This window comes from Phyllostomus hastatus, unplaced genomic scaffold (assembly GCF_019186645.2).
Source record: "Phyllostomus hastatus isolate PE091 unplaced genomic scaffold, TTU_PhHast_1.1 phas_scaffold_501, whole genome shotgun sequence".
Lineage (NCBI taxonomy): Eukaryota > Metazoa > Chordata > Mammalia > Chiroptera > Phyllostomidae > Phyllostomus > Phyllostomus hastatus.
The window spans coordinates 21,244,919-21,271,386 of record NW_025334033.1 but is presented as its reverse complement, the minus strand read 5'-3'; the positions used below and the strand labels follow the sequence as shown (position 1 = coordinate 21,271,386).

The 26,468-nt window shown below is 37.4% G+C and overlaps 1 protein-coding gene across 2 annotated transcripts in view; it reads left to right on the top strand.

The window, feature by feature from the left end:
- Positions 1 to 26,468, top strand: part of RFX7 (regulatory factor X7) — a 114,576-nt gene that overhangs the window by 40,848 nt on the left and 47,260 nt on the right. For both annotated transcript variants that reach the window (XM_045822633.1, XM_045822632.1), the window contains exon 3: positions 17,315 to 17,348. In XM_045822633.1, the coding sequence (XP_045678589.1) occupies positions 17,315 to 17,348 (34 nt within the window). The remainder of the gene's footprint in view (positions 1 to 17,314; positions 17,349 to 26,468) is intronic.

Sequence of the window (26,468 nt, the reverse complement as noted above, 5' to 3'; positions counted from 1 at the left end):
CAGTATCCATACATTGCTGTTGGTTATTATCTCTTAATCTATAGGTCTTTTAAATTTTTTTCTTGAAGTTTTTTTAGTTTTGAAGAAACTGGATCATTTATCCTTTGGAGTTTCCCACAATCTAGGTTTTGTTGATTTCATTCTAATGGTGCTATCATAGTTTCTTCCCCTCTGTTTCCTACGTATTGGTAGTTAGATGTAGATATGGTTCCATATGTAGACATGTTTCACAGTTTTGGCAAGAATATTTCATAGGTGGTTGTGTAGGTACATGATGCTAAACCTCCTTATACTCTTTATGGAACATACTTCCTCGACTATAATGATTTCATAAGGTTGCTCTAGACAGCTATTTGTCTGTTGAGCGCCACCTAGGCAAAGTCATGCTAGGTCCCACTCCACTGTTGTTTTCTATTGTGCACCCTTGCCCCTCCCTCTCCATTTGACCTTCAGGTTAGAGCTGGTTGGAAGAGATTATCCACCCACCTGTCGTATGTTCCTGGGTTATTTAGTTAAGAATATATAAGTCAGATAACTATTCTGAATAGTAATAAATGGGTATGTCTTTAAACAGCTTTTTTGATCATTCTAGGTTTCCTGTGGTGCATATAGCACCTTTGTTGCAGGGAGAATTTAGCTACCATTGCTGTATCAAATTCTTGCTATATCTTGGCCCCTTATACCTAGGCTTTCATGAACACTCTACGAAAACAACCATAATAATCAAGTGATACCAAAAAATGTCATGGCTTTCTGGATTTTTTGACCAGTTCAGCACCAGCAAGACCATATTTTCATCCTAGGAGAGAGAAAGCAGCCTCAGTACCAGTTGCACATGAGCACTGTCTTTGCCTCCAGCACTCCAGAGTTCTAGAAGGCCCATCTTCCTTTTGTCTACCCCCTGAATCTGATTAATACACTGTGTCTTACTTGGTTATGATATAAATACCTACCATAGTTTGCACCAAGGACCAAGATCCATATACTTTTTCCCACACTCCCATTTCTACCTGGCTTCCCTTCCTCTCCCTTTTCTTCCCTCTGTCCCTCCTTTTATTGATCACAAATTGTATTGCCTAACGTGTACCAGAGAAAGTGTGAGGTTACTACACCTATACCTACTACACCTTTAGTTACCTGTCTAAGGAAGGAAAAAACTTCACACATAAAATCCTGGGAAATTCAACCCCAGATGTGCAAATCTAACATTTAGAAGGAAATAAATCTGTGACATCATGAAAAGGAAGGATTTTTAAAAACAAGACACCAAAAGCACTTCTTATAAAGAAAAATATTAATAAATTTAACTATATTAAAATAAAAGCTTTCTGTAAAAGCAGTGAATACCATGAAAGGAAAAACAAGTTGCAGATGGGGAGAAGATATTTGTAATTCAAATAATTAGGATTCAAAGTGTAAAGAGAACTCCCATAAGTAAATAAAGAAATAGTAATAGTAAAGAAGGCAAACAACCAAGTAGAAAAATGAATAAAGATATGATTAGGTAGTTCACAGAAGAAAGTTTAGTGGTCAGTAGACATGCAGAGATGTTCACTAATAGAGGAATGCATATTAAAACAAAATATTTCCCCCATGCCAGGATGGCAAAAGTCTGTCATTATCAGATTTTAGAGAGAACAGAAAAAAAATCATTCTCATACACAGCTGATGGAGTGTACTTTGAAAAGCAATTTAGCAATAATAGTTGAAGATCCACATACCAGAATTCCCCTGCAAGGTTTGTGTGTGTGTTTGTGTATGTTTGTCTGAGAAAAAGTCTCGCAATGGTATATAGCAAGATCCATGTGCCAGATGTCTGTTGCAGTATTATGTATTACAGTATAGAGCTGAACACGCCATTAAGAGTCCTTAAGTGAAAGCATGTATGAATAAAAAGTGGTATGTTCAAATAATGGAATAATAGGTGTATTATCTGCCAGGGTTGCCCTAACAAAGTACACAGTAGGTTGCTTGAACAACAGAAATGTATTTCTCATAGTCCTAGAGGCTAGAAGTCCAAGGTCAAGTTGTTGGCAGGGTTAATTCTTTCTGAGGGGTATGAGGGAAGAATCTCTTCAGGTTGCTTGCCTTGTTTTGTAGATGGCCTTCTGCCTATGTCCCTTCACACCATCTTCCCTTCATGTGTGTCTCTGTGTCTACATTCCCCTTTTTTATATATAAGCACACCAATCATACTGGATTGGAGCCCACTCAAATGACTGATTCATTCATTTCACCTTGATTGCCTCCATAAAGATCCTGTCACCAAATAAGGTCACATTCTGAGGTACTGAGGATTAGGACTTTAATGTGTGAATTTTGGAGTAAGAGGTATACCATTCAACACATAACTCTATGTGACAGTTAAAATAAGTAAAATAGAATGAATCAAAATAAACAAACCTCTTCTAAAGCCTGTTAAGTAAAAGGAAAAAAGTAGACTGTATATGCATCCTGACTTCATGTCTATAAAGAAAACAAAACTGCTTTACGTTGCTTATGGATATACTCATCACTTGTAGTAAAATTATAAACATCCATGGGAATGGTAAATGACAACTTAAAAAGAAAGTGAAATGAGATTGAAAAAGGGTCCATAGGGACTTCAGTTTTTCTGTAAAAATTTCCTTAAGGGGAAAAAAAGCAAAATGTTCATATTTGTTATATTATTCTGTATAACTTACCTATACACTTGCAACTTTGTTATTTTAAAATAATAATAGAAAAGAATAGCTTAATGAATGGATGTCACTAAGTTGAAAGTTTAATTTTATCAACAATTAAATAGTAGGCAAGTTACCTGGTGGTAGAGTTAATTTTAGTTGAAATTAGTTTTAATGTTCAGAGCAACAAAATGAGTTTTATGATAAAGTTAACAAACACTTATAATACCTTGTGTGAAAAGCAAGAAGTTCAGTTTTGATATGACTCATTTGTGGAACATTGTGCTGGGTATAGTAAAGAACTTACATGTGACTCAACACATAGTTCTCTGCAGTCTGTAGAGCACTGGTTCTCAACTAGGGGCATATGTTGGTATATGGGACATTTTTGGTTGTCAGAATATCTACTGACATTTCGTGCATAGCATTCAGTAATGCCAGATATCCCTTAATGCACAGGACAGACTTGCCAGTAAATGTCAGTGCCCCTTTGAGAAATGTTGAGGTACAGACTCAATTTCCTTTCAAAGGCACTTAAGAACAGGCAAAAGCTGTGGACAGTGACTGTTTCAAAGGCATTCTGAGTTATAAAAAGGAACAATTGATACTTTGTTCACTAGGCACTGGCAGTATCAAAATGAATTTTTCATGTTTTTATGATCATGTTTGCCTATCATTGAGGTAAAATTTATATAACATAAAATTAGCCACTTAAGTATGCAATTCAATGGCATTTAGTACATTCACAATGTTGTATAACCGTCACCTCTCATTATGTAACATTTGATCACCCCAAAATGAAACTCCATGTGCATTAAGCAGTTACTCCCCATTCTCCTCTGCCCTCAGCCCCTGGAAACTACCATCTGTTCTCCATCTCTGCAGATGTAGATATTCTGGATATTTCATGTACATGGAAGCACATTAAGTGATCTTCTGTGCCTTCTCTTAGCATAACATTTTTTATTTTCACTTATGTGTTAGCATGTATCAGTACTTCATTCCTTTTTGTGGCTGAAAATAATATTCCACTGTATTGATATACCACCTTTTGTTTATCCATTCCTTTCAATGACATACATTTGGGTTGTTTCCAGTTTTTTGGCTCTTGTGAATAAGTGCATCTATGAATATTTGTATACAAGTTTTGTTGTAATACCTATTTTCATTTCTTTGAGTGTATGTACCTAGGAGTAGAATTGCTTGCTGGGTCATATGTAATTCTGTGTTTAACTTTTTGAGAAAACACCAAACTGTTTTTCCACAGCAGCTATATGTCATCTAACATTACTACCAGAGTATACAACAATTCTGGTTCCTCCGCATTATCACCAACAGATGTGAATTTTTTTTTAAGATTTTATTTTTAATTTTCAGAAAGAAGAGAAGGGAGGCAGAAAGAAACAGAGAAACATTGATGTGTTGCCTCTCACACGCCCCCAACTGGGGACCTGGCTCACAACCCAGGCATGTGCTCTGACTGGGAATCAAACCTGCACCTATTGGTTCACAGACTGGCGCTCAGTCCTCTGAGCCATACCAGCCAGGGCAAATGTGAATTATATTTCAGACAACATACTAAGTAAATAAACTAAAATGTCCAGATGGGGGATTCAGGGTAATTTCTGTTTTCCTTTTTATAGTTTTTTGGCTATTCCCTTTAGTTTTTATGGAATTAATCACTGTTACTAAAGTTATTTTTATAAATTTAAAACTTTTGTTCTCATTTCAGCAAACTAAAAGTAACTGCTTTCCATTTGTTACAGACAAATATAAGGTAAATATATGTTTTGCTATGATGGACTGTCAGCTGAGTCATAATCCACAAAGAGGATCTGAAGTCAATAGATTTTTAACAGAATTTATTATTTTATGGGAGAGTTTCATTTGTTCTGGCAAGGCTACAATGTAAGAACTTTTTACATTTGCTATATTACATTGTACCCCCCCACCTCAAGATTTTTCGTGGGTGAAGACTAGTATCTAGTATTCAGAGATCTCTATTTCTGTAGCACAAGAATTTTGAATCAAATATATACAGATTATGAGTCACTCTGAATTCAGACTTGGAGAATCCAAATAAATATGGAAATAGTATTGAAGTTTTGGATAGAGGCCAAGCCCGGTATTGGAAGGGATGAGGGGGATTGTCTTAGAATGATATTATCTCCAATAAACGAATATTTTTAAAATTATTTTATTGTTGTTCAAGTACAGTTGTCTGCATTTATCCCCCACTGAACAAATAATTTTTAAGCAATTTGTTGAAGCAGGGAGACATAGGATCTGAAATGTTCATAGCAGCAAAGTCTCTAAATGTTCTTTTAGGCATATTTTTACTTACAGTGTATTACATACTATGTATGTTTGACCCAAGACTGCTAATTTACTTTCTTGTATCATGTTTAACTCTGAAGAAAGGGAGATATTAACATGGTATTTTGTGTAATGTTTCTGTAAGGTAAAGTAGGCTAGAATAAATGTTTTTTGTTGGTTCTGTTTTGTTTTTAAACGCATATGTCGTAAATACACTGTCTGTCTTTTATAGGCCCACTTAGTAAAAATGTTTTTCCCCAGCTTCACTCTGTAATTTGATTTAGGAAAAACAAAATGCTTTCTCAGACTTTATTCCTTAAATTGTTCTATGCTCTCTTTATGGGTATGTTTTCCCCTTTCTCCTAGGATTGAAGTTTACTTTATAATAATGTGATGATCTGACTTGATATGCAGAAACTTGAACTGAAAGATTTAGAAGAATAATTAGCGTGTTCCATAAACCACAGCAAAATTATGATACAATATTTTTATCTCATATCAAAATAGCAGATTGATGCTATTAAAAATTTTTACAAAAGTAGTAGTTAAAAAACAGTAAGACCAAACTTGTAATGCATATCAACAATTGTAAGCTTATCAACAATTTAGAAAATTTCAAAAAACTTGGAAAAATATTAAAGTTCAACATACACTATTATTTGAACATAAGTTATTTGTAGATAAAATTAATAAAATAAATTTATTCAAAGAGAATGAAGAACTTCTAAAAACCAAATTTTATCCACCATTTTTTTAAAATTATATTTTATTAATTATGCTATTACAGTTGTCTCGGTTTTCTTCCTACTTTGTCCCCCTCCACCCAGCATCCCCCATTCCTTCAAGACAGCCCCCACACCTTCATTCATGTCCTTTGGTCATACATATAAATTCTTTGGCTCCTCTATTTTTCTATTGTACTTTATATCCCCATGGCTAATCTGTACCTAGCTATTTGTACTTCTTAATCCCCTCACCTCTCCACCCATTCACCCAAACCCTGTCCCCCTCCCATCTGACAAACATCAAAACACTCTCCGTGTCCATGATTCTGTCTCGTTTCTTCTTGTTTGCTTAGTTTGTTTTTTAGATTCAATTGTTGATAGATACATATTTATTGCCATTGTATTGTTCATAGTTTTTGTTTTATTTTTCTTACGTAAGTCCCTTTAACATTTCATATATTAATGGTTTGGTGATGATGAACTCCTGTAGCTTTTTCTTGTCTGGGAAGCTCTTTATTTGCCCTTCAATTCTAAATCATGGCTTTGCTGGGTAGAGCAATTGTAGCTGTAGGTCCCTGTTTTTCATGACTGAATATTTCTTGCCCATCCCTTCTAACCTGCAAAGTTTCTTTCGAGAAATGAGCTGACAATCTGATGGGAACTCCCCTGTAGATAACTAACTTCTTTTCTCTTTCTACTTTTAAGATTCTCTCTTTATTTTTAATCTTTGGCATTTTAATTCTGATATGTCTTGGAGTAGGCCTCTTTTTTGCATCCATCTTGTTTGGGACTCTCCCTGCTTCCTAGACTTGCATGTCTATTTCTTCACCAAATTAGGGAAGTTTTCTTCCGTTATTTTTTTTCTCAAATAAATTTCCAATTTCTTGCTCTTTATCTTCTCCTTCCAGAACCCCCGTGATGTGAATGTTGGAACGCTTGAAGTTGTCCCACAATCTTCTTACACTACCCTCATTTTTTTAAAATTATTTTTTCTTCCTGTTGTTCTGATTGGTTGTTTTTTGCTCCTTTATATATCACATCATTGATTTGATTCTTGGCTTCATCCACTCTACTGTTGATTCCCTGTAGATTGTTCTTTATGTCAATTAGTGTGTCCTTCGTTTCTCACTGGGTCATTTTTATGCTGTTGATGTCCTCACTAAGCTCCTTGAGCTTCCTTATAACCAATGTTTTGAACTCTGCATCCGATAGATTACTTATCTTCGTTTCATTCCATTCTTTTTCTGGAGTTTCGATCTGTTCTCTCATTTGGGCCATGTTCTTTGTCTCCTTGTTTTGGCAGCCTCCCTCTGTTTGTTCCTATGTAGTAGGGTAGAACTGCTTTGACTCTGTGTCCTGGTAGTGTGGACTAATGTAGTAGGTGTCCTATAGGGTCCAGTGGCACAGCCTCCCCTATCACCCAAGGTGGGTACTTGAGGTGCACCCTTCATGCATGCTGAGTACACCCTCCTCTTGTAGTTGAGATCTGATTGCTGTTGGCTGGTCAGTTGGAGGGATTTACCCAGGCCAGTCAGCTGCAAGGACTGGCTATGGCCACTGACCACCAACCTCCATCCTCCATGGAGGATCAGCTGTGCAGGGGCAGGGTGGTGGTACTTCTATAGATTTCCACAGATTGTGCAGGCCCTGGGGTTTCCCAGCTGGTGCAGGCCATTGCCAGCCCCCACCTTTGTTTTTTCCAGGGCCACCCCACATGAACTGCAGATGCATGCTATTTGTGCTGGGCCTGGAGATTCCCAGGTGAAGCCAAGCTGTGAATCTGGGCTGTGCCTGGGGCAACTTAGCAGATATGGGGGTTGGGGTCTTGCTGTGGCCTGCTCTTTCTTGTTTGAGAGGATTTAGGAAGCTGTGAAGCCTGAGCCAAGAAGAGCAGGCCTTCATACAGAAAATTCACTGATAACAGCTTGAGTGGGCTCTTAAGTTGGGTGAGGCAGAGCCTCAGGGGATCTCCAGGGCATTGCAAACAGTGTTAGCCAGGTTGATGGAGTCTCAGATAAGGCACCAGCCTGCTGGTCTGTGACTCTTTGTGGGGTGGGTTCAGAAATGAGACAGTGGCCTCTGCCCACCCTTTTGTCTGGGAGGAAGCTATCCCCCAGGGCTTGCCTTGATGCCAGACAATTCAGTTCCTTCCCATATGCCACTGGTGCCTTTTAAGCTGCTGTCTGAGTGCTGTAGCTCAGAGAGAGTAAGTCTGTGTGTGGGTCCTTTAAGAGAAACTGCTTAGGACTCTAGAAGTTTCTTCCACAAACTCAATCCCCACTGCTTTTGCAACCAGAAGTTATGAGGACTTATCTTCCTGGCACAGGAGCCCTGGGCTGGGGGCCCTGGTGTGGGGCCAGGACATTTTGCTCCAGAGATATCTCTCTAAAGTTTTTATCCACCACTTGTGGGTATGGTACCAACCCATTCAGCGTCTCTGCCCCTCCTACCAGTCTTGATGGATGTGGTTTCTTTAATTCCGTAGTTGTCAGACTTTCATTCACCTTGATTTCTGACAGTTCTGAGTGATGGTTGTTCTATAATTTAGTTGTAATTTTGATGTGGTTGTGTGAGGGTGCAAACCGTTTTTACCTATGACTCCACCTTGTTAAAAAGTGCAGGCTGTGCACCTGTCGTTCATTATTGAGTGGTAGGTATATTTTTGTGTGTATTTTTCTTGCTACTGGAAACTTTTCTTAAAACGTAGCTACTCAGAGTAATGGTGAAAATATAAGCTAACTCCAAATATATTCATAGGTAACCCATATCTTGTTTGATAACTTTGAAATATTTGAATTTAAATTTGTATATGTTTGATTTCAACTTTTGAAAAGTCTTAAAAGAATTGCTAAGAAGAACCACAGTTCCCCAGCCACTAGCTCATTGCCTTTCAGAGAGAAACAAAGTGGAATAAGTACCTCCCATCCTTTCTTTCACTCTCTTATCTCCTTGTAATGACTAATATTGGCCCCCACTGGAGGGGAAAGGAGCCATATAGATACAATGCATAAAAGCCAGTCCTTTTGGTTATTACAAAGAGTGGAAGTTGGATTTGGAAGGGGGAAAAATAAAAAAAACATGCAGCCCAATAGTTTTAATTTCTAAGACATCACTTTTTAGCTCTCTCAAAGAGAGCTTGGTATATATAATTTTTCAAATTATATACTAAGGTCTGTCCAGAAAAAGTCCAGCCATTGTTACTATAATGAGAATGGTTTGTGCAACACTGATGTATCCTGGCAGCTAAGGAAAGTGAACTGGAATGCTCATGCATGACCAATGGCGACTTCACTGTACTAGTCATGGGGGCGGTAGATGCTGTTGAGTGAGCATGTGTACTGTGTGGCCATCGCATTCAAAATGACTTGAGTGAGTAGAGTAATGAATCTGCATCAAATTTTGCATTAAGTTTGTATATTCCTTTTTGGAAATTATTTGGGTGATTCAGAGGGCCACAGCTATGGGCAACTGGTAACAGCAGTTTCGTCATGACAATGCACCCGCTCAGGTATCACATCTCATGCAGTGTTTTTTGGCAAAACATCAAATCACCCTGGTGATTCAGCCCCCCTACAGCCCAGATTTGGTGCCCTGTGACTTCTGGCTTTTCGCAAAACCTAAAATCACCTTTGAAACGGAAGAGATTTCAAATCATCATGAGATTCAGTAAAATACAACGGGGCAGCTGATGGCGACTGGAAGAACTGGGCGAGGTCCCAAGGTACCTACTTTGAAGGGGATTGAGGTGTCATTGTTCTGTGTACAATGTCTCTTGTATCTTGTATCTTCTTCAATAAATATCTCTAATATTATATGGCTGGATAATTCCTGGACAGGCCTCATAATACATACATGTGTATCTGTGTATATAGTATCTAATTTTTCTGTTTTACTTTTGTGAGTATTAAATTTTTTTTTCTTATTCCAAGTAGGGGATATGAACTCCGTTTTTCAGGAGAATGTTCTTTCCTAATTGTGTACCCATCTTAATATATTTTAGAGAGAGGTACAAAAAGCTGATAAGAAGTTCTTTGCAGGTGGATAGGGCTTCTGCCTTCTGGTTCAGTAGATCTGGGGTGGGGCCCACAAATTTACCTTTCTAACTAGTCCCAGGCAATCCTAGTCCAGGAATCGTATTTTAGGACCCACTTTGTTAGGGAATGCTCTTGAGATTCACTTCTATGGAAGGAATGGACAGCAAGGAAGCAGAGAGAAAGTTAAGCTGTGGTGCTGGAGAGTTCTGAAGCTGGGATGACCCATCAGAGTTGTCCTTAGTCTAGACAACTACGGGCTTTTGGACCCCCATTGATCAGCCTCTGGATGTGGGCTGTCTCTGAAAGAATATGTGACCTTAGGAAGGGAAGTTTTCTTCAGCATAAGCAATCCCAGTAGGGGGCTGACAACTGAGCACTTTCTACTGAAATCACTTCAGCAGCTGAAGGACAAAGTCATTCTTTTCTGAGAACAGGAAATGGGGCAGTGTGTTACAGAGGCCATACAAGTTCTTTCCTAATTATTCCCGCACCCCATCCTGAGACAGCCACTGTTTCTCATTTTTCTTTTATCATAGATTAATGTTACCTGTTCTAGAACTTCACATAAATGGAATTATACAGAATGAGTTTTTCTTGGTAGTATCTTTGGCTTAGTATAATACACAGTAGATTCACCCATGTTCTGTGTATCAGAGGTTTTCTTTTATTTTTTTAATTGTCCAGTATTTCATTCTATGAATATAACACATTAACCACTTTTATATTGACTGCTATTCCATTGTTTCTAGCTTAGGACTAAAGATTAAAGATTTTGTGAACATTCTTGTACAAGTCTGTTTTGGGAACACATAGTGTCATCATTTCTTTTGCATAAATATGTAGGAATAGAACTGTGGTGTTACAGTATAGGTTTATATTTAACTCCTAGTTTTTATTGATTTTTTAGAGAGAGGAAGTAAGAGAGAAAGAGCCATCAATTTGGTGTTCCACTTATTTATATATTCATTGGTTCATTCTTGTATATGCCTTGACTAAGGTTTGAACCTGCAACCTTGGCATATAAGGCAACACCCTAATTGAGCTACCTAGCCATGGCTTAACTACTAAATTTTTCTAAAGCAGTTTTACCTTTTGCATTTCTACCAGAAGTGTATGACAGTGGTGGTTGCTCCAAATTCTTCTCAACTTTTGGTATTTTCAGTGTTTTTCATTTCAGCCATCCTATTGAATATATATAATAGTATATCATTAAAATTTTGATTTACATTTCCTTGATAACTAATGATATTGAACATCTTTTCATGTACTTATTGGACATATTTGCATCCCTTTTTTATGAATTATCCCTGGACATTTGTACATTTTTTTTCTTTATGAATTATCTATTCCAGCTGTTTGCTCATTTATTAATTGGGTTACCAGTCTTTGTTATTAGTTCTGTGAACTGATGGAACAGGAAAATGTGCTCCCTGAGCCAGAAGAGAGCTGACTTATATACACAGAGGTCCCTACCCTGGTCCCTAATTTATCCATCCTCATGCCAGAGAAGACTCCAAATCCTCGCAGTTTGGTCCAAAAAACACTATCCTGATTGGTCAGAATGCAGCCTTTCTGATTGGACAGGGAAAGCCTCAGTTCTATTGGTTCAAATACTATGTGAGGAATTCCTTTATAAGAGCTGGCTCAGATGGCAGAAACACACCATGGGAGGCAGGCAGCTTAGTGGAAGCTTCTCCCAGAAGTGTGGTTTGCATGAGAGGCCCCTGGTTAGAAAAGGCTGCTTAGGCTGTGCTTTTAAATTTGAGCCCAGATAACCTACCTTCTTGGTAGGTTGTCTTCTTTGAGTCCACAGTTGTAGGAATTCATTATATATTCTGGGCATAAGTCTTTTGTCAGATATATGTTTTACAAATATTTTCTTTTGATTAGTGGCTTATTTTCTTATAATGGCTTGATGAATAGAAGTTGGTTTTCATTTTGATGGAGGCTGATTTATTTATTTTTTAAATTGCTACTGCTTCTGTACCCTAAGACACCTTTGTTTATTCTCAGGTCATGATACTCTCCTAAGATTTCTTTTAGGCACTTTATAGTTTAAGCTGTTATCATTAATTTTATGATCCAACTCAAGTTTTTCTGTAGAATGAGGTATGTTCATTTGTTTATAGATACATCCAGACACTCCATCAGCCTTTGCCTGAAGGATTTTCCGTTATGTCCTCAACTGCTTTGATATCTCTTTTGCAAATCAGTTGACTAAATAGCTATCATTCATTCATACCACCTTTCACAGCATACAGTGCTACTTTACTCTGGCTGCCTTAAGATTTACTTTTCCTTTTTGTGTTTTTTATCCCTTCAACCATGATGCAACTTTGTGTGGTTTTCTTTATAATTATCTTGCGTGGAGTTTTTCTGAGTTTTGGGGGTATGTAAGTTTGTGTGTTTCATAAAATTTGGGGAAATTTGGCCATTTATCAGATACTTTACTGTCTTATTATCTCCTCTCCAGTTGTACGTAAGTTGACCACCTCTTACTGTATTACCAGTCTCTGAAGCTCTGTTTATTATTTTGAAAAAATCTTTCTCTTTCTCCTTTTGATTCAGTTAGATGTATTGATTTCCAGTTTAGTGACCTTTTCGTACTATATCTGATTTTCTGTTAAGGGGTCTCAGTGTATTTTTTTTTTTCATTTCATATGTACTCTTTAGTTTTAGAATTTCTATTTTTTTCATAGCTCCTATTTCTCAGCTGAGATTTCTTCCATGCATACATTTAACATGATCATATTTTCCTTAAAATACTTGAACATATTTATAATACCTCCTCTGAAGTCCTTGTGTAGATAATTTAGTTTTGGGTTTCTGAATTGTTTGTTTGCTTGTTTGTTTATTTTTCTTGACTCAGAATTCCCTTTTTCTGTTTATTCATTCTGGTAGATTTTGCTTGTGTGATGGGCATCGTGGGTGATACACTGTAGACTGTCGATTCTGTTCTGTTTCTCTGATGAGTATTGTTTTTGGTTGTTGTTCTGGCAGATAGTTAACATGACTGGAGCAGCAGAAGGCTCAACTCAGATCTTTACACCTTCAGGCTGTTGCTTTTTGTTGGAAACCTTGGCGTCTTCTTCAGACAAAGGTCATCCAAATATTTGGGCATGGTTTGCACAGAAATTTTGTGGCACCTCCCTTTATGGGATTTCATCTTTCACTGTACAGTGGCTCTGGCAGCCCCAGACTTTGTCCTCTGGCTCCTCTGCTGGCAAGACAGCAGATTTCTGCTTCAGTCCTGAGTGATCATTCCTGCAAGGGCAGATACATGCCCTCAGGCAACTGTTTTATAAACACAGTTCTTAAACGAAGTGTAGTTCCTTTGTTTCAAGGATAAATTCCCTCTAGTTGCTACCTGGTTTTGGTCACTTTCTTTCACCTTAGTGTTTGTATTTATATTTTGTCCACAGTATATAATTGGTATGTATGTATATGTGGGAAAGTTACTCCATTATAACTTAACTGTGTCATTTTCCAAAGCAGAGCATTACAATACTGAAGCATTATTTTGAATCTAAGCATTCAGTATTCAAGGAATATTTTAGGAAATTATAAAGCATCAATTAAGTGGAGTATTACAGTGTGTTATATCAGAATGTTGAAACAAAATTTGAGAAGAGAACAAAGATGTCAGCTATCACTGCTACTCTTCACTGTTAGACTAGGAATTTTAGCCAGAGTAATTACATAAGAAAAAGGAGTGGGGGAAGAGATATAAAGAATGGAAAGGGAGGAAAATATTTTCATTACGAGATTGTTACCTACAAGAGACTCTACATACTATTAGAACTAATAAGAGTCTAGGAAGACTGCTGGGTGTAAAGTCAGCATAGAGAACTAATAGTTTTTCTGCACACCAGCAAAAACCATTTGGAATTATAATAAGAAAAAAGATACTATTGACAGTATTTATAAGCTACCTAGGACTCTTCCTAACAAATGGTAAAGAGAAAATTACAAGACCTTTTTAAGGACAAAAATAAATCCAAATTATTAATCAACTCCCCCAGTTCAATCTATAATACCAGTATAGTTCAATGTAAATCTTAGCAGAACATTTGTGGAACTGGAACGACTGGAAAATGATAGGTCCAAGGATTATCAAGACTGTTCTGAAAATGGTCAAGGAGAGCCATGCAAGGAAATAATCAGACCTAATTTTTGAAACACTAATAAATTCCAAGTGTTGTGTTAGTTCAAGGATAGATGAGTGTGTTAATAATAAAACAAAAAAATCCAGAAATACATTTAAATATATATATGGAAATTAGGCTTAATAAAATAGTTGGCTTGTAAGATAGAAGAAATGTATATGTTATACCATACCACAAGAATAGATTCTAACTAAAATAAGTATCAAAATTGAAAATACTAATTTAAAAAACTTGTAATGAAATATATAATCTCTTTAACATCTTAGGTAGGATTTCTTAAGACAGAAAACATAAGTCATAAAGAAAAAATAAATTTGATTCAATCAAAATTTAAACTTTTGTAAATATCATTACTACTTTCACCTTATAACATATTAAAATATATCACTAACAAAGTTAAGTATATGTAACAGGATTAATATCCAAAATATAGTTCAAGAAATAGTTAACTCCATTTAAAAATGGGCAAAGGTCATGAACCAGCAGTTTACAGAAGAGAAAACTCATATGACCAATAGCAAATGGAAAGGTACACAGTACTGCTACTAACTGGGAAAATGACAAATTTAAAAATTTCATATTAGAATGGCAATTTTTTAATATGTGTATTTTATATATTGTGTATTAATTGTATATATATATATTTATGCAGGTTGTAGGAAAATAGGGACTATCATACACTGCTGATAGAAGTATAAATGGATGCAAGTGCTTGGGAGAGAAATTTGGTGATATATAATAAAATTGAAAAGATACATCCTTGAGCCCCTGAAAATCAACTTCTAGATACATAACTGAGAAATTTTTCCATGTGTATATCAGAAGACATGTACAAAAACAGTCAGCATTGTTTGTAGAGAAACTGCAAAGTACGTAATTGGCTTCCAATAGACAAATGGATAAATAAATGTGATGCATTAAATTCAGTGGAATACATTTTAGCAGTTAAAGTAAATGATCTTCATCTAAATGTATAAACATGGATAGATCTTAAAACCAATGTTGAACAAAAAAAGACAGTTGCAGAATACATACACTGTAGTGGGGTTTATATAAACATTTAAAAGCACTGAACAACATCACATGATGCTTACAGATAATCGTGTATATAATACAATTATTGAAATATCAGCTGAAGGTTACAGATCAGATGGTCGTCTAAAAAGGTGGGGAGATATGACACCAGAAGAACAAAAGGAACTTAAATTTCATTTATATCCTTCTGGTGTTCTTGTATTAAGTATGAAGTAAAAATAATCAAAGGATTAGATTAAGTGATTGCCAAGGTTCGTTCATATCTAACTCAGATGTACTTTCCTTTTACTTTATAAGTTGATTCTTTAAGAAGTGCCTCTTACATAGTATACTTTTTACAGATTTACTAGGTTGTTTGTTTGTGATAGGAAGACACAGTCATCCTCTTTGATATCCCATAGAGCAGTTTGTTTCTGGTAGAAGGGAGATATACTTAGATCTGTGGTTTAAAAAATAATCACTTTTTAAATTTTGTATTAATTTCTCTAAAAACTTTTTCTTAGATGATCACAGTCTTTCCAGAGTTTTCTGCATATGGGGGACTGCATATGTTTTTTGACATTTATTCATTCAGCAGATTTTATTGGACACCTAACGTGTGCCAGGTGATAATACAGCAGTGAGCAAAACAGACAGAGCCTTCTCTCAAGGAGTTTAAATGCTAGTCAAGGAAGATAGCCAGTAAACATACATATAAATTAATAAAAATATAAAATGACTGGTGAAAGTGCAATAATGAAAAGTAAAGCAGGGGAAGAGGGATAGAGAGTGACAGAGAGTATTTTATATGGGTAAGGCCAGGAAGAACTGTCCATCAAAGATAACATCAAACAAAGTCACAAAAAAAGTGAACAAATAAGTTATATGAGAGAAGAGTGTCAGCAGCTGACAGAAAAAGCTAGTGCAAAGGCCCTGCTCCTGCCTTGAGAAGTAGCATGGAGGCCAGTGTAGCAGCAGGAGCTGTGAATGAATGAATAGGTTAGTAGGAGATGAAGTTAGATAGCAGAGGATGAACCATCAGGGCTTTGTTGGCCGTGTTACAGACTGTGGAGCAGAGAACTAACCTGGTTTGGACAGAGAATCACTCTGGTAGCTTTGTTGAGAATAGCCCTTTGTTGGTGGAATAAAGACAGAAGCAGGATGACTAGCTAGAAGGTTATTATAACACTTTACATAGGAAATGATGGTAGTTAATACTCAGGTGGTGAGAATGGTTGGATTCTTGATATATTACTTTTTAGTAGCAATTCTGTGTCTATAGATTACTGTATTATGTGAGGGAAACAGCTATTAAGAGAGAAAAATAGCCCACTTTAGCAGTTAGTGGGTAATAAGCTATACAGAAGTATCTCTTGTTTGTTTTAGTCGTTCTGAACTTTGTAATTGTGCTTAATTCAGTTATACTTTGTATTTTAAAAAAATGAAATTTGAAATCTGAGTACAGATGTAAAGTTTTGAGGTTATTGATTGCAAACAAACGGGATTTAAATGCTGATTTTTTATTTACTGTATAGCTATATATCAAGGCAAATAGCCACTTTTTTGATATTTATTTGGCTCTAAACATTAACATCTTTTAAAATTATAGAACCTATTTCTAGACTTGGATGATTTCATTGCATTTTTACTTGAATGTATTATAACAAAATCCAAATGACCGTTTATTTTATATAGTCTTCATTTGTGTTAATGAAGCAAATATACAATAGTTCAGTTATATTCAATAGTTCATTTATAGTTAGTAGCTCACTTAAGTTAATATATATAGGCTATATTTGCATTACTTATTTCTAAATATATTCTTTCCCTGTAATTTATTACCATATTAATTAATCTTTGTTACTACTTTTATGTCTAGGGAATCCTTTGCTAGTGTATGTTTGTGTGTACACATGAGAGAGTGTGGGATAGTCTGTAACAAGTCTTTAGAAATACAGATAATGTTACACCATTGTGCCTCTTAAATGCTAAACAAGTTATTGTCCAGAATAGTAGGCATGCAGTAAAAATCATAATTCATTATAAACTCTGTGTCTTATATCTAAGTATAATAATACATTTACACTTTTATGTATCATTAAAAACTTATTTATTCAGAACATCTGTTAAAACAGTACTGTGCAATAACAAAGGTTGTCTGTAGCAGTGAATTTGAAAAACATTCTGATCATGCTTTGGAATTCAATATAGCACAATGAACGGGATATAGATTTTTAAATTTCTTAAAAATGCAATTTTAGGATACAGTGCCTGATCTTAATGGGTTTTGGATTATTTTTTCATAGTAGGGAAGACTAATTAGCCATCTGTTTGAGATATTTCAGGTACTTAATAAACGTATCATTCTTATTAACCTAACTTTGTTTTTCTTTCAGCAAAACTGTACAATCTAAAGTGGACTGCATTTTGGTAAGTAAAATAACTTACCTTAAAATTCTTTATAATAAGGCTTTACCATTATATAAAATATATTGGTCTTGAGTCAATATTTGTTTTAAATTGAACCCAATTTTAGTGAATAAAACTTGACGTCTAATTACAACCCTTGGGATGCACTGTCTATAAACTATCTACCTTCCTCTGTTTCATCAATAATGAAATAAAAATCTGAGGTAATTATATGTTTTTGGAACTTACACTAAAGATCCCTTAAACATTTAAAAAAGTAGATGTTTATTTTTTCTGTCCTAGTAACTCTAAAGGACTTGTTTAAAGATAAGATTTAAGATGTTTGATGGATTAGTTTTGTTGTGATAGCATGTTTTGTCATATTTGGGTTACTAGACTTTGAAAATTAATGCTGCAATAATAGTTTAAATTTAGTTTGTACTTACAGAACTCTGAGCATTTGTTTAAATGAAAGCTTTTTAAAGTGCCTCATCAGTTAGTTTTTGTTGCTATAATATACGTTTCATGTTTGGATTGCTGGCCTTCAGGAATTAATGTCATCACAATAATAGTTCAAATTTATATGGTATTTGTAGTTCCTTAGGTCTTCTCATAAACATGTGAGGGAATTCATGTGCAGCTACAAGGGCTACTGGAATAGAACTGACTTTCGTGAAATTTCTGTTGATGGAATCCTCCTTAGGTTCTAGACTATTCAGTGACTGTGCTGTTAGGTTCCCCCAGGTGTCACTGGAGTTAGTCCTCTTTCTCCACCTGTGACAGCAGAACTTACTCATTCAGGTTTGCGTCTTCCTTATAAGCTAATTTTTATTATTTACTTATTTATTTATTTATTTTTGCTTCACAATAACCCTTTGAAGGAGGTAATCTTATTAACTCCTTTTTGCAAATGAAGAAACTGATGCTTTTGCATTTACTTTAAAAAATCGCCTTTTCTCATTAATAGTTACTTGATTTTTCCCCATCTATAATAAAAATACTTTCCACAACCCTTCTCTAGCTACCTTCCTGTCTTCTTTCTTTTGAAAGAAGGAAGTCAAATTTTAGTTAAAAGGGTTGATTGAGTTCGGACTCATGCTTCACCTTCTGTTCAGTCTTCAACCCCAATAACAGATCTTCTCCTAATAATCACTCCTTTGAAAATTGTGTTTGTCAAGAACACCGTGGCCTCTTATTGCTAAATATAATAGATGCTCTCAGCCCCTAACTCGACAACACTTTTTCAGTTGGCTCTATTGATCATCCTCATACTCCCCTGGTTTAAGTATATTCTTATTTCTTAATTTTTTAACTCCTTAGGTGCCATACAGTCCTGGTTTCCTGTTACATCTTAGGCTGTTCCTTCCAACTTTCCTTTAAGGGCCTTTGTTCCTTTAAGTCTTCTGTATTTGCTCATGGTGATCTCAGCTACTTTGATGGTTTCAACTAATATACTAATGACTCCTAATTTTACATCCCCAACTTAAACTCCAGGCCCATATATCCACCTATTTATAAATTGACTAATTTTACCAGAATGTCCCATACATAGGTACTTAAAAATCAACTTTTTAAAAGCCAGTCTTCTTGTATCATATCCCAAATTCTGAACCTATCTTTGTTAATTTCCTATTGCTGCTATAACAGATCTCCATAAACTTCATGTCTTAAAACAATGCAAATTCACTGTCTTTTAGTTCTCTAGGTCAGCAGTCTGACACAGGTCTCGCTAGGATAAAGTGAAGGTGTCGGCTCCTTTTGGAGGCTCTGGGGGAGAACATGTTTTCTTGCCTTTTCTAGCTTTTAGTACCTGCATCTTCAAAGCCCGCAATGGCTGCTGGAGTCTTACACAGTATTACTCTGACACTTCTTTTTTTTGTAGTCAGATCTCCCCTCAGTCTTCCTCTTATCAGGACACTTGTGATTGCATTGGGCCTGCTGGACAAATCAGGATAAACTACCCTTCTCAGAGCCCTTAATTTACTTACCTGCTTAATCCCTTTTTCATGTAAAGTAACTGATTCGCAGGTTCTGGGGATTAGAGGATTAGGACTTGAACATCTTGGAGGGCTGTTATACTTTACCTAACTGTATTAGTGAGTGGACTCACTCATCTAACCTAAAAACCTGGTAGTCATGCCCTGACCCATGTGAGTCCATTGGTTGATGCCATCCTACAAAGCACATGATCACCAGTTCAATTCCTGGTCAGGACACCTGCCTGGGTTTCGGATTCAGTCCCCAGTTGGGGCACCTCCAAGAGGCAGCTGATCATTGTTTCTCTCCCTCTCTTTCTGGGGCGGGGGGGCGGTGCTCCACCCACAGGGTGTCCCCCTAGCTGCTACAGATGAGAATAAGTCTACCAAGATGTGATCTGCTTGGGGAGAAAAGGTGGTGGATCTCTCAAAGGAGCCTTTTCCTCAGTGAGCTTTTATTGGGATCAGTTTGCACAGGAATACAGGTAAAGCTCATCAGTCATTGTCAGGCAGTAAGGATCAAATAGTAGATAACATACAAAGAACTATGAGGGCTTTGAGTCAGGGTCAATTAGTTAAAGGGCTATAAAACATTGGGAAACAAACTCATTTCCTGCTGGGACCCTTATCAGAAAATTGAGAGCATTCTTAGCAAATCAGGTTTCACAGGATTTTGTGTATTCTTTCTTAGGCCTGATTGCCCCGGGGAACCCACCTTTCCCAGCACTGGGCTGAACCCACCTCCGGCATTGTTTCAGGCTTAAGTCAGGCAGGGGGAGTAAGGCAGTCAAGAGATTAGGAGACTTCTAGCAAACAGAATGAGGACTCAGGTTATGTCAAAGTCAAGGGGTGAAGGTCTGTCACCCCTTTTTTCTATATCCCCCAAGTCCTTTCCTGAGGACTCCTTCATGACCATGCCTGTCTTAGGTTATCCCTCCCTTGAGGTATCTTACCCATCATTGGCTAGCAAGTCAACCCCCCAGGGCCAAGCAGGCTGAAGTAAAAGGGGGCAGAGGTTGTACCCCTATCAGGAAGATAAGCTTTGTCTCCTTAGTGTCTTATGGTCCCAAGGTCTTTTTACTCAGCCTTAGCTACGGGGATTACAGCTTCTGAAACCAGGCAGTGCAGTTCCCAACATCTCCCCCTTTTTTGTTTGTGAACACAATTGTAATTGTTAAGCCTGTGAAACCTACTGTTGCTGTTCCCAAATGTGATCTTGAGAAAACAACCTCCATATACATCATAAAGCACAAAAAAGGATTAAGACAAGGAGGCACCCAAGGGCTGCCATGACCCAAACTTGTAAATTCAGTCCATCAAACCAGTTCTTAGGGTTCAGCCATTGTAAATTATCATGAAGGGTCTGGAACACTTCCTGTTCAGTAAGGCATTTGGTGTCACTGAACTGCTTCCTGGTGGAGCTCAAGCTGGAGCTGATCAATCTGTCCTCCGAGATTGGTAGAGAATGCGCCCTGCAAGCACTGATGAATATCTCTGCCCAGCTCTGATAAATATCTCTGCCCACGCATGTTGACTGGAATTCCACTTCATTGGGGTGACACACAGCTTAGAGAAGCCCGGATTGGGAGAATCTGATGGAGCAGAGGTGGGTTATGGCCAGGGAAGCCTTTTCTGTGATATGGCTTCACTTTCCTCGCCAGCAGCTCCAAAGGTCCTTCTGGAGAGGAAACACAAGCATACCCTCTTCCCCAAGTCAATAGTTCAAATGGGCCTTCCCATCTTCCTTCCCCTAATGGCTCTCTGTATGAGACCAAAGGGTTCAGGGCTGTTTTGCACAAAGTGTTTGTCTATGGGTAACTTTAAATTATTATCACAATTCAGAAAATTTTATGTATATATTGCCAGCATGATTAAGTTCCTGTGGGGTGTTTCCTGACTCCCCCTTTTTTGTTTAATAATGTTTTAAAAGTCTGGTGAGCTCTTTCAACAATTGCTTGGCCTATAGTGTTATAGGGGATACCTGTTTTATGCCGAATTCCCCATTTTTCTAAGAAAGGCTGAGTGGTCATTATCTTAGGCCATTATCAGTGTATACTGATATGCAGTGTATACTGGGCCATTATCTTGATTTTTGTGGGCAGCCTAGGTGGCTGAAAGCCTGGAGCTCTAACATTCTTGGCTGATTCCTCAATGAGGGGAGTGGCCTGTAGAACACCTGAGTAAGTGTCTGCTTAGAAAGATGGGCCTCCTCTGTTTCTGTAAGCTGCAATGAGTTTGAGCAGCAAGTTAATTACCCTATTTTCAGGACCCGGTAGTTCCTAGGTCTAGAATTTGCAGTGTTTCAAAGACTTAGATGCTTATTATTCTTGTTATTTCTCTTATTTCCTTTCCACTTCCACTTCCCCTCTTCAGCTATTCACTCTAATGTACTTTCTTTCCCTGCCACACATGAATGTGGTATCTCTCTTTTTCCTTTATTCCTTCTTACCCTCCTTCACAATCCTACACTTTCCTTTCCTTCACTTTTTTAATTTCTTCTTTACATAATCCACATAACATTCCAAAATAAGCATGATAAGTCTTTTAAAATTAAGCCTGATTATATTGCCAAATGTTTCACTTAAGGAATATATTATGAAATGAATGGGGGGATAGTGAGTAACATCTGTTTGCCAAATTATTTGAGGTTGTAACCCTCTAGGGTTAATGCCAAGAATAGGGGGTGCTTTCAAAAGCACTTGACAATCTGGACATTCTCTGATAATCTGTTTTGGTTGGCCCCATGGAATATTAAATTGTTTACGTAGGGCCTGACTATTTTGGTGGAAAAATTGACGAGACATTACCACAGATTGAAAAGTATTTGCTAGGCTGACAAGAGCATCAGCCCAAGAATTACCCTCTGCCATAGGTCCAGGCAAGCCTGAATGAGATCAGATATGGGTAACAAATAAGGGGTGCTTCCTTTTATCTAAAGGATTTTGCAGGGTTAGAAATAGACTTAGTAACTGAGTAACTTAGTAACTGAGGCTCAACAGACCCTTTTAATAGAGCCTGATCTATATGAAGGAGTGTATATACAGTATAACCAGAGTCACAAACTAAGTGAAGAGGCTCTTTGGGCCAATGCTGTAGGGCAAGAACAGCCCCTGAAATTTCTGCCCGTTGGGTGGAAGGGTGCCCTCCAGAAAGAAGACATTTCTACTCATTCCCTTCTTTCCAGGTGATAACAGCTTTACCTGTTTTTCTGAACCATCGATGAAGTTGGTTCTAGCTTATGAATAGGAGTGGCACTGAATTTTTCCCTTATATGGATATTAAGAGTGGGGAGATTTTGGAGAAGTTTATCAGAAGGTAAATGAATATTAAGATCCCCTACAAAATCAGCAATTGCACACTGAAATTACTATAAAGTTGTTGTAGATAGACTTGGGTGAGTGGAACATGTATAACAGCTGGGTCATGGCCAAAAAGCTGAATTACTCTATCATGGCCTTTGATAGTAAGCTGACATAGTACAGTAATATAGGTGCACTGGGGATGATGGGATAAAAATAACCACTCATTCTTTTCTTTTTTTTTTTAAGATTTTATTTATTTACTTTTAGAGAGGGAAGGGAGAGAGAGAGAGAGAGAGAGAAACATCAATGTGCAGTTGCTGGGGGTAATGGCCTACAACCTAGGCATGTACCCTGACTGGGAATCGAACCTGCGACACTTTGGTTCGCAGCCCATACTCAATCCACTGAGCTACGCCAGCCAGGGCCACTCATTCTTTTCTAAATTAGGAGACAACTGTCTGATTAGGTCAGTAGGCGTCCCCAGTGTGGGGAAGCAAAAAAGTCTGACAGGAACTTGTCCATTTACTCTAGTGAGCTACCTGGAAGAAAGGTATTGATTGGTTAACTAAATCTAATTCCTGTCTAGCCTGATTACTTAAGGATCTAGGAGAATTTAGGTCTGAATCCAGATAGCGGCTGGATGGTGGTAGCAATATTCTCTATATGCATTATTCGATATGGCAGCTACTTCACATGTAGCAATTGATCACTTTAAATGCGTTGGTGCGAGGAATTGAACTTTTAATTTAATTTTAATTAATTTGAAGTTAAATAGCCACATGTGGGTGGTGAAGACCACTTTGGATAGTGCTGGTCTAGAACAGTAGTTTTCAACTGGAGGCAGCTTTGCTTCTCAGGGGACATTTGACAATATCTGGAGACGTTTTCTGTTTTCACACTCAGGGTGTGCTCCCAGCATCAAGTGGGTAGAGGATAAGGATGCAGTTTAAACATCCTATAAAACATGACACATCACCCCATAACAGACTAATCCGCCCAAAATTCTCAGTAGTGTTGATGCTGATAAACTCTGGTCTTAGTAGTCTAGACTAACCCCCACCCCACTCCACTCCTTTTGGTGGGGGGGTGGCTATATCTACTTATATTTTAAAGTTCATCTTAGATATCACCCTCTCTGGAAAACTGACTTCTCAGGTCTGAATATGATACATCTTTTCATCTATGAGAATTATAATTAGCATTTTTACATGTTCTTGGCTTCTTATGTATAAGAACATACTCATTGGATTATGCCAGAGGCACATGAGAATGACCAATAAATATTTGTTAAATGTATGAGTATGAACTAATGAATCACTTATGAAAGAAATTGCAATTTAAAATATTAAAAAGGGTTGCCACCTTCAGTTTAGGCCTTTTAGAGACCATACATTTGTTAAAACACCAGAATTTGTTATTTGGAATTACTTCACATTTTGCCAGTAAGAATGGAACTTGTCACATTTCTCTAAAGGGAGAGAATACCTGTATTTTTGTTTTTCTTAACATCTTTTCCTTTAATTCTCTCTTACTCAGCTTAAGTATGCCCCTTCCTTCCACACTTTCCTATTAAGAGATAACCATCCTGAATCACCCCACTCTCATCCCCAGAGGAACTGAAACTTTATTGTATAGATTCAGGGAGGATGTAAGTAAGTGGACAGGAGTGTAGAGGCAAGAAACTCAGGGAAATGGATTAACAGTACATCAGAGTGGCTCAGAGTGGCTCAGAGCTAAGGCTGTGGAATGAAATAGACCTAAGATTAAACCTTTGCAGTAGCCATTATTGTCATTGTTGTCTGACCCAGGACAGTTTTAACCTAATTTAGTTCTGTGGAAAAGAAAGGAAGAAGATACTGTCTAACCTGCTGAGTTGTTGTGAATATTAAATGAAATAACTAGTGTAAATGCAGTGCCTGGCAGGCACATAGTAAACACACATGGCAGCTTCAGTTGAAGGCATTGTATGTGTAAATTGATAATGTGGACCTGTTGACTTAATTGCCATAAATTTATGTTTCTAGAAGTCTAAACATTAGTCAAGGATCACATTTTATATACATCACAGAACTACCATTTGAAAATGAAGGTTCATCATGTAGAAGCACTGAGGAGAGAGTATTGAATCAATCCCTCAAACATAGGAAGTGGGAAATGGATAAGGATGGGAATCACCTGGCTGAAGCCATCCAGGAAGCCCGAGGGTGCATATTGTAGAACAGATGCCAGTATCAACACTCTGCACTTCCTCCCCCTCCAGGCCTCTGTGGATGCTCTGCCAGCTGTGCCCTTCTCAGATTTCTTCACTTGGATAACTGCTGTTTCCTTCTTTTGGACTTGGTTCAAAAAACTTTTCAGAAAGCTTCATTTATCTACTAGGAATGCCTTCAGCTGCAGATAAAAGAAAACTCCAGCTATTGGTGGTTTAAAGAGATAGTTTCTGTCCTCTAGTAAGTCCAAAGTTAGGCATTCAGGAAGTGGCGCAAAAACTAAGTGATGCCCACCCCTCCCCCCAGTCCTCTGCTCTTTCCTTTTTGCTATGTCATCTTTTGTTGTGTTAGGTCACTGATGGCTGTTGCACTTATGCACCTTCTGTCTAAGTGCTGAGGTGGGGAGAAGGAAGGAACTGCAAAAGGGCTTTCTTCTAGGGGAGCTCTGTCTATATTTTCAGGACGCCTGCTTTCATTTTGAAAACCCACTTCAGGAACTTCAGAGTAATAACCTCTAGTGTAGCAATTTTCAACCAGTGTGTCACAAGAATTTTTAAAACATGCAACACAGCCCTGGCTGGCATAGCTCAGTGGATTGAGCACGGGCTGCGGACCAAAGTGTCACAGGTTCGATTCCCAGTCAGGGCACATGCCTGGGTTGCAGGCCATGACCCCCAGCAAGCGCACGTTGATGTTTCTCTCTCTCTCTCTTTCTCCCTCCCTTCCCTCTCTAAAATTAATAAATAAAATCTTTAAAAAAAAACATGCAATACCTGACTGTTTAGTCGGGGGCACTCTCTTTGCTTATATTGTCAAATTCAAAAAAGGATGACAGCCAATATAACAATAGCTGTCTGGTACGAATGAATCAAAATTAACCTGTTTTTTTGTCAGATCAACAAAAAATAGTTTTTTTGGTGTGCCACAGAATTTTAGTCATTAGTTTATGTGTGCCATGAGATGAAAAAGGTTGAAAATAACTGCTCTAAAGTAATGTCAACTTGGGTACCCCTTCCTGCCAGGGAAACTAGGGCACAGAGCATTTTGTTTTCTAGCCTCTATACCAGGGGACGACGGAGGAGAAGGTGGTTAGCAGTATGCATGAGTCCAACCTAATGCCATCTCTGCTTTTATACATCCCCATAAAAAGCTTACCCCTTTTAAAGCTTTTATCATCCAGTATGCTAATCACCAGGCTAATTTTTCTTCTCCAAGAATCTTTTGTAACTAAGGACAGTGTTCCATGGCTTTGTATCTCCAGTGCTTAGCACAGTGTCTGGTATGTGGAAGACACTCAGTAAATAATTGCTGAATAATTGTTCACAAATAGTAATTACCAAAAAGAATGTATAATCCACACACAATATCCTCTAACTGAAGAGTTGCTTTGTATTTGTTGTTGATGTTATTAGCATTTATTTAGTATTTATTACCATGTGCCAGACAAATGCGTTACATATTTCACCATTCAGTTTTAATAATTTGCCTATGAGGTTAATTTGTTATCATCCTCATTTTACACATGAAGAAACAGGTTCAGACAAGCTAAGTAACTTACCCAAGATCTTAAAACTTGCTTATTAGTAGAATTAGGCTTTTAATCCAGATACTCTGACTCCAGAGCCCAGGCTTTTAAAAACTATGATATACTAT